Genomic DNA, 12,409 nt, shown 5'->3' with positions numbered 1-12,409 from the left:
TTTTTTAAAAATTGGCATCTCATTTGTTTAATCATAATTGTACAAAATATGTTGTGAATAATGCCAGCTACAAAACAACCATCTCATTGACAGAATTGTATAGTCAATAATCAATTTGTTTCAGCTGTTATGCATTGTATCGAAGAAGAGGTTTATGTATGGAGGGCTGCAATATAAGAACATAGAACATAAGAACTAGGAGCAGGATTAGGCCATCTGGCCCCTCGAGCCTGCTCCGCCATTCAATGAGATCATGGCTGATCTTTTGTGGACTCAGCTCCACTTTCCGGCCCGAACACCATAACCCTTAATCCCTTTATTCTTCAAAAAATTATCTATCTTTATCTTAAAAACATTTAATGAAGGAGCCTCTACTGCTTCACTGGGCAAGGAATTCCATAGATTCACAACCCTTTGGGTGAAGAAGTTCCTCCTAAACTCTGTCCTAAATCTACTTCCCCGTATTTTGAGGCTATGCCCCCTAGTTCTGCTTTCACCCGCCATCTATTCCCTTCATAATCTTATATGTTTCTATAAGATCCCCCCTCATCCTTCTAAATTCCAACGAGTACAGTCCCAGTCTACTCAACCTCTCCTCGTAATCCAACCCCTTCAGCTCTGGGATTAACCTAGTGAATCTCCTCTGCACACCCTCCAGTGCCAGTACGTCCTTTCTCAAGTAATGAGACCAAAACTGAACACAATACTCCTGTTGTGGCCTCACTAACACGTTATGCAATTGCAGCAGAACCTCCCTAGTCTTAAACTCCATCCCTCTAGCAATGAAGGACAAAATTCCATTTGCCTTCTTAATCACCTGTTGCACCTGAAAACCAACATTTTGCGACTCATGCTCTAGCACAACCAGGTCTCTCTGCACAGCAGCATGTTTTAATATTTTATCATTTAAATAATAATCCCTTTTGCTGTTATTCCTACCAAACTGGATAACCTCACATTTGTCAACATTGTATTCCATCTGCCAGACCCTAGCACATTCACTTAGCCTATCCAAATCCCTCTGCAAACCTCCAGTATCCTCTGCACATTTTGCTTTACCACTTATCTTAGTGTCGTCTGCAAACTTGGACACATTGCCCTTGGTCCCCAACTCCAAATCATCTATGTAAATTGTGAACAATTGTGGGCCCAACACTGATCCCTGAGGGACACCACTAGCTACTGATTGCCAACCAGAGAAACACCCATTAATCCCCACTCTTTGCTTTCTATTAATTAACCAATCCTCTATCCATGCTACTACTTTCCCCTTAATGCCATGCATCTTTATCTTATGCAACAACCTTTTGTGTGGCACCTTGTCAAAGGCTTTCTGGAAATCCAGATATACCATATCCATTGGCTCCCCGTTATCTACCGCACTGTTAATGTCCTCAAAAAATTCCACTAAATTAGTTAGGCACGACCTGCCCTTTATGAACCCATGCTGCGTCTGTCCAATGGGACAATTTCCATCCAGATGCCTCGCTATTTCTTCCTTGGTGATAGATTCCAGCATCTTCCCTACTACCGAAGTTAGGCTCTCTGGCCTATAATTACCCGCTTTCTGCCTACCTCCTTTTTTAAACAGTGGTGTCACATTTACTAATTTCCAATCCGCCGGGACCACCCCAGAGTCTAGTGAATTTTGGTAAATTATCACTAGTGCATTTGCAATTTCCCTAGCCATCTCTTTTAGCACTCTGGGATGCATTCCATCAGGTCCAGGAGACTTGTCTACCTTTAGTCCCATTAGCTTGCCCATCACTACGTCCTTGGTGATAACAATCCTCTCAAGGTCCTCACCTGTCATAGCCTCATTTCCATCAGTCACTGGCATGTTATTTGTGTCTTCCACTGTGAAGACCGACCCAAAAAACCTGTTCAGTTCCTCAGCCATTTCCTCATCTCCCATTATTAAATCTCCCTTCTCATCCTCTAAAGGACCAATATTTACCTTAGCCACTCTTTTTTGTTTTGTGTATTTGTAGAAACTTTTACTATCTGTTTTTATATTCTGAGCAAGTTTACTCCCATAATCTATCTTACTCTTCTTTAGAGCTTTTTTAGTAGCTTTCTGTTGCCCCCTAAAGATTTCCCAGTCCTCTAGTCTCCCACTGATCTTTGCTACTTTGTATGTTTTTTCCTTCAATTTGATACTCTCCCTTATTTCCTTAGATATCCACGGTCGATTTTCCCTCTTTTTACCGTCCTTCCTTTTTGTTGGTATAAACCTTTGCTGAGCACTGTGAAAAATCACTTGGAAGGTTCTCCACTGTTCCTCAACTGTTTCACTATAAAGTCTTTGCTCCCAGTCTACCTTAGCTAGTTCTTCACTCATCCCATTGTAATCTCCTTTGTTTAAGCACAAAACACTAGTGCTTGATTTTACCTTCTCACCCTCCATCTGTATTTTAAATTCCACCATATTGTGATCGCTCCTTCCGAGAGGATCCCTAACTATGAGATCCTGAATCAATCCTGTCTCATTACACAGGACCAGATCTAGGACTGCTTGTTCCCTCGTAGGTTCCATTACATACTGTTCTAGGAAACTATCGCGGATACATTCTATAAACTCCTCCTCAAGGCTGCCTTGACCGACCTGGTTAAACCAATCGACATGTAGATTAAAATCCCCCATGATAACTGCTGTACCATTTCTACATACATCTGTTATTTCTTTGTTTATTGCCTGCCCCACCATAATGTTACTATTTGGTGGCCTATAGATTATTCCTATCAGTGACTTTTTCGCCTTACTATTCCTGATTTCCACCCAAATGGATTCAACCTTATCCTCCATAGCACCGATGTCATCCCTTACTGTTGCCCGGATGTCATTCTTAAATAACAGAGCTACACCACCTCCCTTACCATCCACTCTGTCCTTCCGAAAAGTTTGATACCCTTGGATGTTTAACTCCCAGTCGTGACCATCCTTTAACCATGTTTCAGTAATGGCCACTAAATCATAGTCATTCACGATGATTTGCGCCATCAACTCATTTACCTTATTCCGAATACTACGAGCATTCAGGTAAGTACACTTATATTGGCTTTTTTACCTCTGTTCTGAATCTTAACACCTCGATCAGTAACCTCTCCTAAGTTATATTTCCTCTTAACCTTTCTCCTAATTTTCCTTGTCGTCGAACCCAAATCTTCCTGTAACAACCTGCCGCGTCGCTTACCATTAATGTTTTCCCTTCCCATTTTATTTCTTTTAGTATTCCTGGTCCTATTCACTGAGCTCCCCTCAGTCACTGTACCTTGTACTATCGCCCTTTTTGATTTTTGACTATGGCTTCTCTGCCTTACACTTTCCCCATTACTGCCTTTTATTTCTGTCCCTGTTTTACTACCTTCCAACTTCCTGCATCGGTTCCCATCCCCTTGCCACATTAGTTTATGACTTGACTTATATGACTTATAAGAACATTTATTTGAGCAGAGGTGGACCATTTGGATCATAGTTGATCTGCAAACAAACTCCATGTCCCTGCCTTTTACCCCATATCCTTTGATACATTTGGGTAACAAAATTTGATCAATCTCAATTTAAAATTTAACAATGAATCCAGCATCAGTGCCAATTTCAGAAAGGAGCTTTAAACTTCTACCATGAAGGAGCGTCCCCTAATTGTATTGCTAAATGTTGGACTGCGATCCCAGTCCCAAACTCAACTGACATAGTTTCTCTCTGTCTGCCCTGTTTCCCTGAATATCTTGAAAATTGATCTTTTAACCTTGCAATCTTTTCTCATATGTTATCCCAAGATGAGTTGACTTGCAAGTGGTACATTTAAACCTGAGTAGAAACATCCATGAAACATTTTGGTGCTTCACATGTATTAAAGTTGAGAAATGGGATATTAACCATGTGGTGATGTCACAAATGACTCGTCAGTTTATCTTTTCAGGGTTGCTGCTTCAGGCCCTGAATTCATAAAAGCTGTGAATCTTCAAAGTCACTACTCAGGTGCTGGAAAAATATGAATTTCTGAGTTAAATTTTCATCTTGAGGGTGATAATCTGGCAGAATGGATTGAAACATGTTACAGAACCCATCCAATTTTCATTCCGGCATTCTACAACTCTAAGATCTACCTACTTTATCTTCAGTACCTTTGTCCTTCAGTACCTTTGTCTTGTTACTGACGGCGACACAGGAGATCAAATGCTTGGTCTCATCTCAAAGACATGGCTAAAATCAATGCTTACCTTAAATGGAACCTGATGAGCATGAGTATGGTTCAAGCTGCGCTGCTTTTTTTTGTCATGTGTTTTATTTATCTATGATTAATATTGTTGAAATGTCATTTTACTTTGAATTTATTTAATTAGTATCGGTCTTGGTTTAGTGGTAGCACTATTGCCTCTTGGAGATCATGTGGTCAAGGCCCACTCCAGAATCTTGAGTACAGTATCTAGGCTTATGCTTCGGTGCAGTGAGTAGGGGGATGGTGGCGGGGGGGGTCTATCATCTAGCATGTCATCTTTCCGATGAGTCATGGATATAAAAGATGGATGGTGACATCAGCTTAAATGATGGACTCGACAACAGCAACCTGCATTTATGTAACATCTTAACATGGAAAGATGGTTCATGGCACATCACAGATGTATATTCAGACAAAATTGGTGCCAAATGTTGATTAAAGACTTGTTTTTAAGGCAAAGTTTTTGAGGTAGAGCAGTTTAGTGAGAACATTTCAATGTTTAGAGCTTAGACAGCTGAAGGTGTAGCATAAGAGTGCACAGAATGCCAAAATTGGAGGAACATCACACTTCGAAGCAGGAGTAGGCCATTCGGCCCATCGAGCCTACTCGGCCAGTTGATAACATCATGGCGGATGTCAGCTCCACTTTCCTGTCTGCCCAACCTTTTAGAGGGTTTTAGGATGTGAGGTTACAGAGGTAGGGAGGAGTGGGTTTGTGAAGGCATTGGAATATTCAAATCATGGAGGTGCTGCTTGAATTTGCAAGCTTCTGACCGGAGATATAATTGCTATCACTGAATCAGGCTGACATTACACCTATTCAGTCTCGTATCATATCTCAAGCATCATTAGTCAAGAGTGAAGCACTAATTGTTTTCTTTTTCTGCAGATGTTCTCATTTGAAAGAGCACGGTGGGATTGTCTGTGTGGCAGTCAGATGAAATCGCTCTAGTGAAAACCAGCAAAACCATAAATGTGAATTTGGCATTAAGTTTTCATTCAAAGTGCGACAGAATTCCTGAATTAACTGCATGTGAATTTCTAACTGTTTCAAAGTTAGCCCAAAGAATGTCACAACAAAGAGAAGCAGCATCTCAAAACTTGGATGTGAAACCCAAGGTCAACCAAGGCAAAAATGTTGATCGTAGGGATGGTTATACGTGGAGTGGTAAGAAACATTCACATTCTTCCAAAATGGAGACTCCTTCAGATGGAGGGGTGGGGTCTGTTGCTGGGATATCGTCAACTGCTTCCAGAAGGGAGAGAAAACTGAGCTCTCCTGGACCTGAGCTGGAGCTTGAAGATTCATGTTCACGCAAGCTCTCCAGTCGATCACTGAAGCAAAAGATTCAAGACGCAGTCGCCCAGTGTTTCCCCCTTAAGGTGCATAACCATAAAAGCTCTGCGTTAATTTCCAAAAGTAAAATCCACATTAGCGATCTGTTGATGGATAATTGTCCGTTTCCAATTGGATCTGAGCTGGCTCAAAAATGGCACTTGATTAATTGGCACACAATTCCATTGACTCAAAGCTGTGGAGTCTGGGAGGGCTCAGATGTGGGATTTGATGAACATGAGCTGGAAGAAGGATGCAGAATGAGCATTGAACTAGAGGTGGACCCCCCAGATGCACAAATCCGCACACTTGAAGTGATTTCTCAGATCAATGCTTTGCACAAGCAGAACTTTGAAGTAGAACATGGAATGGATGACTTAACATGCGATAATAACACGACGTTTCCTTCAAATGATTCTGACTCTGATGAGGAACTGATGGCTCTTTTTACAGATTCTGAAAATCAGAATAATACCAAGTTGGACTTTGAGAATAACTGCAGTTGGCTAGCACCCTTTCACAAATACCACACGGAGTTTGGCTACATCTACCGCTTAGTCCCAGATCTATTTTGGATCAGTAATAATCCATGTTACTGGGGTGTAATGGATAGATATGGAGCTGAGGCTCTGTTAGAAGGTAAACCAGAAGGTACATATTTGCTGAGAGACTCTGCCCAAGAGGACTACCTCTTCTCTGTCAGTTTCAGACGTTACAGCCGCTCTCTTCATGCTAGAATTGAACAATGGAACCATAACTTCAGCTTTGATGCCCACGACCCCTGTGTTTTTCATGCACCCAGCGTAACTGGTCTTTTGGAACATTACAGGGACCCAAGCTCGTGTATGTTCTTTGAACCACTGTTGTCACTTCCACTAAATAGGACTTTTCCATTTTCACTTCAGCGCCTTTGCAGAGCTGTAATTTGCAACTCCACAACCTTTGAAGGAATTGATGTTCTTCCTGTGCCACCATCATTGAAAGCTTACTTGAAGGAATACCATTACAAACAAAAAATAAGAGTGCTCAAGATCAGTGCACACCAGTGGTACGGTGGATTGAAAGGCAATCACTAAATTTCAGAACCACAAGAAAGATTTTTAAAGACCACCAGAAACATTTCTACACCATAAAGAGAACTTTTAAGTGTTTGTCTTAAACAGAATTTGCTGGCACTCTATTTTGTTACACTACAATTTTTGCTTGAAGACTGCTAATTTTCAAACATTATCTTCTACTTTATCTGGGTATCCCAGATTAATTTTCTCCCCCCTTATTCGTGGGTACAATTAAACTGGTGTACCTTGTCCGATTGGATGAATCACTTGCCCATGTTTTCTGTAGGTTTATGACACTTTAGATTTTTTGCCTACAAAGCACTCCTGTCATGTTGAGGTGGAAATTAAAATCTGAAAGAGTTCAGTTCTGAAGCCAAGATTTTTCATGGTAAAATGTACTTTTAGAAAGTCATGAAGCCATTTGACATGTATATCAGTTTTATTTGCACTTTTTTGGTACTCTTTCAAAGATGTTCGTTAACCTATCATTTTCTAAATTATCTGAAGCTTTAATTATGTAACATGGATTGTTGCAATGTAATTTTTTAAAATTCATTTTACATGAGTAAAATCTCTTAACAAATTTTGCTCTTTGAAGTTTTGTTTTGCATAATGTTGCAAATTAGATATTGGCAAAGATTCAAGTATCCTACTTAATATACTATTACTCAAATATATTTTGCGATGCATGACCTGTATCTCTGAAGCAAAAGCAGAAAATACTGCAGACAGACAACAGTTCATTCATTCATCAATCTGATTGACTTTCTGGTGAAAGTACGCTGATCTATCTCTTTTAGGCCCAAGTGGATCATCTCATACATGCTAATATTGAAATCCATTTCTCACAGTTTTTCCCTTTCACTTAATCTATTAATACCTTTGTAATTTTAAGCTGCCATCTACACTGCTTAGAATGTCACCCATCTTTGTGTCTTCGGAAAATATGATCTGCAACTCGATCCCATCATTAATAACTTTGATAGACAGTTGCGAATAAATACCATAGAAAATGTCACTTTTCTGGACCTTTTGTTTACATGTAGATTCCCAATTTATTATATGAAATATTAAAAATGGTTGTGACTGCAAAGGATGAAGTATAAAGGTGGTTGGTGAGAGCTGGTTATGTGAATGTTCTGTATGTGTCTATATTTGTGAAGTACAAGGTCTGCCATGTTGAAATGAGTCAAGAGCAAAATGGCATTCCCACAATCATTTGAGTAAGAGTAAAGCAGAAACTGATCACCCAAGTTTGGTAAAATAGCAAATGATTGATTTGTCTAGCTATTTTAGCAATGCCAGCTGTACTGTGCTTAATCAACCCTAACACCGAAGTGTTACAAATTAAACTGGCAACGTTAAATGGATATTGACACTACTGGATCAACAACGTTAAAGTGAAAAAACATAAGTATTTATTTTATTTAGCGAATACAAAGTCCCCAAGCCAAGCGGTTTCTTTCGGCCCTGCTGTGTTGAGTACAGATAGGCCTTCGCTGTGTCTGAAGATTAGACATTCTTCTATGATGTGGTGCATAGTTTGCTCTCTCCTACAGGCACATAGGGGGTTGACACTAATGTCTCGTGTGGAGGTGGCCAAGCAGGGGCCATGGCCGGTCTTGAACTTATTGAGGGCAGACCACTCTTTTCTTGGAAGTTTGAAACCAGGCAGCTGTTGGGTTTGAGACCTGCCACTTGTTCGTCATGTCCAATGATTCCCATTCATTTGTCCAGGTGAAATTTGCATTGAAATCCTGTGTGGGAGGGCTTTTTCAGATCGGCTATCTTATTGAGAGTTATACCTTGGGTGGGCTGAATCGATCAGCATGAATGGCAGGCAGGGCATTGCAAACATTTTCTATCGTTTTGGTGTCAAAGTCGGGGGCAAGTGTACCAAATGGTCTCATAGGTGTCTGTGAAGTTGAGGAGCACAGCAACCTTGTCTTAAGGTTTTTCTGAAAGCCGATTTGAATGCAGGTGGCAAAGGCCAGGATCTGCTCTCCTGTGCTGCGGTCCTTTTGGAAACCAGTTTGGTCGACACTAAGAGCACTTACAATTGAGGATATGCGCCGAAGGATGAGGCATTCAAGATTTTATATGGGACCAACAGCCGAGAGATTGGATGCAAATACGGGGCGTTTTCTAGATTTTGGTATGCTAATGATTTTGCAGTCCGCCATTTCTTTGGAGTGGTGTTGGAATTTATGACTATCATGTAAAACCAGGTCAGCCAGGCAAGAGCTTGGGTCCCCAGTGTTTCATAAATTCTGCTGCAATATTGTCACATCCTTTTGCCTTGCCACACTTCAAGCAAAGTAGGCCCCTCTTTTGTTCTGCAACCTCAAAGGAGATGGGCTGATGTCTTCTCTTTGTTGCTGATGGTGTTGTCTTAATTCACCCTGGATGTTTCTTTTGATGTTTGTGTCTAGGGTGTCTTAGCTATGGTAGGCAGGTAGCTGGAGACATGGTTGGGAGTAACTGAGGGGCGGTTTTGATTGGGTGGCTTTTGAACTGCTCCAAGGTGATGGATTAGGCGCCAGCACTTGCTGCTGGACTGTGTAAAGTTTAGCTCTGCTACGGTTTCCTCCCATTAAGTGAGTTGACATTAAGCAAGAACCTGCTGTGTCCATGTGCTTGGGGTGAAACCAACTATCTGCCTTGGTCTAGTTTTCCATGTTGGCATTTTATGATGGCTATCATGTGACTTTACTTAATACTGAAGTCCAGAACTACTGAAGTAATTTAGAAAGGGATTAACAATGAAAATGGTCTTGGAGGAAGATGGAAGTGGAAACTTTGGTCATCGCTAACAGTTAGAACATTGATTAAGTAATCAATGCGCCTTCACAATTATTTCCTGAAATACCCTATTAGCTTAATTATTGTCATTATTGATGTTTGGAAATGTTAGGACCATCCCATTTTAAATACAGATTTAAATTATATTACGTATATTAAGCCAATATATTTTGGTGGTTTTGCATTTCTGTAGACCATCTACACACGTCATATAAAACTGTTTTAAAACTGACAGTTAATATTGATGAATGGGGAAAGACAGCAAACTGCAGAACATTAATTATCCTCATTTCAGAAAGTAACTTGTGATTTGAAAGCAATTTTTTGTGTAATTTTTAGAAAAGCTGAGGCTGATTGGGGACAGTGGTGAGAAAGAAGAGGAGTGGCAACCCTGCTTCCCTGCTCTCTTGTTCAGAGGAAACTGATGAAATTCACCTTCTAGGCAACTACAATTCTGAACACATCCTATACCTCTTGTAGGGTGTTGTTTACAGTTTGTAGAAGTCTTCATAGTCACATGTAGGATAACTTTATAAAAATATAAATTTACAGTACCCAATTCTTTTTGTTTTCCAATTAAGGGACAATTTAGCGTGTCCAATGCACCTACCCTGCATATCATTTTGGGGTTGTGGGGGTGAGACCCATGCAGACACTGGGAGAATGTGCAACCTCCACACGGATAGTGACCCGGGTTTGGGATCGGACCTGGGTCCTCAGTGACACGAGGCAGCGGTGCTAGCCGCTGTGCCGCCCTTACACGTAGGTTAACTGGAATATTGGCTCTGGCCAACACTCGACTGACCTTGGGTCCAATACATGGGCTTTCTTACATCACCATGTGGATGGTACTGTACTCAGGCCCACATTAATCATATATATGCCAAACCCTTTTACTACACCTCCCCCAATGTATTTTAAATGATTATAGTTTACCTTATGTCTTTTTTACTATCATACATTTACATTAAAAATTATCACTACACCATCTTTCTCCCCCCCCCCCCCCCTCCCCAACAAGTCCTTAAATTTAAAGGTTCAGGGGGTCTGGAGGACTTCTAACCCTTCCATATCTTGTTTTTCGTTTGGAAGTTTTCTGCCATCTGGGAATTTTTTCATTCTTCCATTCTTTTGTTTTGAACTGTACTTGGTTGGCTGAGCTATCACTTGGTGGTTGCTATCACTCGTATTTTGCGATGTGGCCGAACAGTGTGCTTGTCTCCTAGTTGTTTTTGTCTCACTTCTTCCATCATCATGTGGGCCATTGAGACGTATGTGGAAGTTTACATCTCAAAAATGGAGCCCTTGTTCTCAGTTGTTTTGCAATTTTACCAAATTTTTTGAGTACTACTTTTCTAGTTGTTTTTTGAGCTCCTGAATCTTTTCATTCAGCTCAGCAACTACTCTGGTAAATTGAGCTGACCTTGTTTCAGAACTCTTGTACAAGTTTGACAACTTCATCTGGGTATTCAGTCCTGTTTGGAATCTTTCTTCCATGGTCGCTGACTGATGCTTGGAAACTGTTGGAAAATGGACAATCTATTTTGTAGAATTTCTCTTATCTACTTCCAAAGTCTGGATTTGCTCTTCAATATTACGTACCTCAACCTTCATGTTGTTCAGATTGGATCGAAGTTCAAGCAGTTCAGCAATTTTAGTCTGCTTTCAAGCAGCTTTTTTAATGCATCAGCAATTCCTTCACATGTTGCAGGAATTTTGCACAATATTTCCTTGAGACTTCTGTTCTTGAAGTTCATGTTTTAATTGATTTCAAGTTTTAATTGAAGATCTATGTTGAATTTGTTTTTACAAGTTCGTCATTTTAGCGTTTCCACTTTCAAGTGTCCTACTTTCTGTGAGCGACATTCTAGTGTTCTCATCAGTTTTCATTTTTCCTTTACAAACTCATCTTTCGTATGTGGCAGTTGGTTCTTTAGTCTTATAAGTTTTTCTTCAGCAGAGCATAATTCCTCTGCGTTATCGTTCAAGCTCACATCCTGTAATGACACTTCTCCCAATTGTTTCTGAGACTTTATACTCTTCTGAGATGTTCTGCTTGCTTTTGCCATTCTAGGTTTGTAATTTGCAGCTCTTGACAAATATCTTTGGAATTGCAGTGTTTTCCCAAGTTTGCTTTCAAATGTCCAACCATTTTCTTCAGCTCAGTGGTCTCGCTTTTGCTTCATTTTGAAATTTTACAGAGCAACAGACTTTGACCTGAAGGATTCTTGAAACAGGTGAAGGCCCTTTAGCAGGTTTTTCTTTTCTTTGTAAAGCGCAATTGCTTCGTCTCGAGTTGTCTTGTTACAAGAGCCTCATCATGCTTGTTCTGCTGTTCCTATATTCTGCTATCCAAGGTAGTCTTTATTCCTTCATGCTGTTGAAAGGTTATGTACTGTTTTTGAATTAGATCTTGAAGGACAGTTAGCTGTTCTTACAACTGGTATTTTCCTGTTCAGACCTTGCCTTCTCACTTTGTGCATCAGTACATTGCTTTGTTACTGCTGATATTTCCAACGCATTCAACTTATTTAAATCCTTACGTTTTTCCCAGGGGGCTTATTGGTTCCTCAGTCCCTTGAGTCTTTCAAGGTCGCAATTTGTTTGGGTACATTTTCTGCCTGTTGTTGGGGCTGGCCAACAAAACTTCCCATTGAGTTTTCCCAATTCCCGCTTCAATTTGCCAACAATGGAATTCAGTGTCGTTATTTCCTTTGTGAAACTTTAGAAACTTGTTTGTTGAGATCGCTAACAGTTTGGTTCGTTGAGGATTTTGGCATGTTGTACATTTTCAAAGGTATATAGTCAACTTGAATTTTGTGTTTTAAATCTTCTACTTCAGCTCTGATACAGACATTTTGCAACCTTCTTCAATTTTCCTTTTGCAGTGTTTATTTATTTTGGATTTCATTAGATAGATTTCCTTCATTCTGCACTGCCATCTGTTGTTGCAGCTAGATAATGTGTCGGGCTTGTCAAAACAATAAATA

At 40.3% G+C, this 12,409-nt stretch overlaps 1 protein-coding gene across 2 annotated transcripts in view; it reads left to right on the top strand.

Moving 5' to 3' along the window:
- Window positions 1-7,632, top strand: part of LOC140400359 (suppressor of cytokine signaling 4-like) — a 10,510-nt gene extending 2,878 nt beyond the window's left edge. For both annotated transcript variants that reach the window (XM_072489701.1, XM_072489702.1), the window contains exon 2: window positions 5,113-7,632. In XM_072489701.1, coding sequence (XP_072345802.1) covers window positions 5,292-6,635 — 1,344 coding nt within the window. In that variant the 5' untranslated portion in view covers window positions 5,113-5,291 and the 3' untranslated portion in view covers window positions 6,636-7,632. The remainder of the gene's footprint in view (window positions 1-5,112) is intronic.
- Window positions 7,633-12,409: the final 4,777 nt, after the last annotated feature.

Source organism: Scyliorhinus torazame, chromosome 2 (assembly GCF_047496885.1).
Source record: "Scyliorhinus torazame isolate Kashiwa2021f chromosome 2, sScyTor2.1, whole genome shotgun sequence".
Lineage (NCBI taxonomy): Eukaryota > Metazoa > Chordata > Chondrichthyes > Carcharhiniformes > Scyliorhinidae > Scyliorhinus > Scyliorhinus torazame.
The sequence above is the reverse complement of the archived record's forward strand: the minus strand, read 5'-3'. Positions and strand labels throughout refer to the sequence as shown.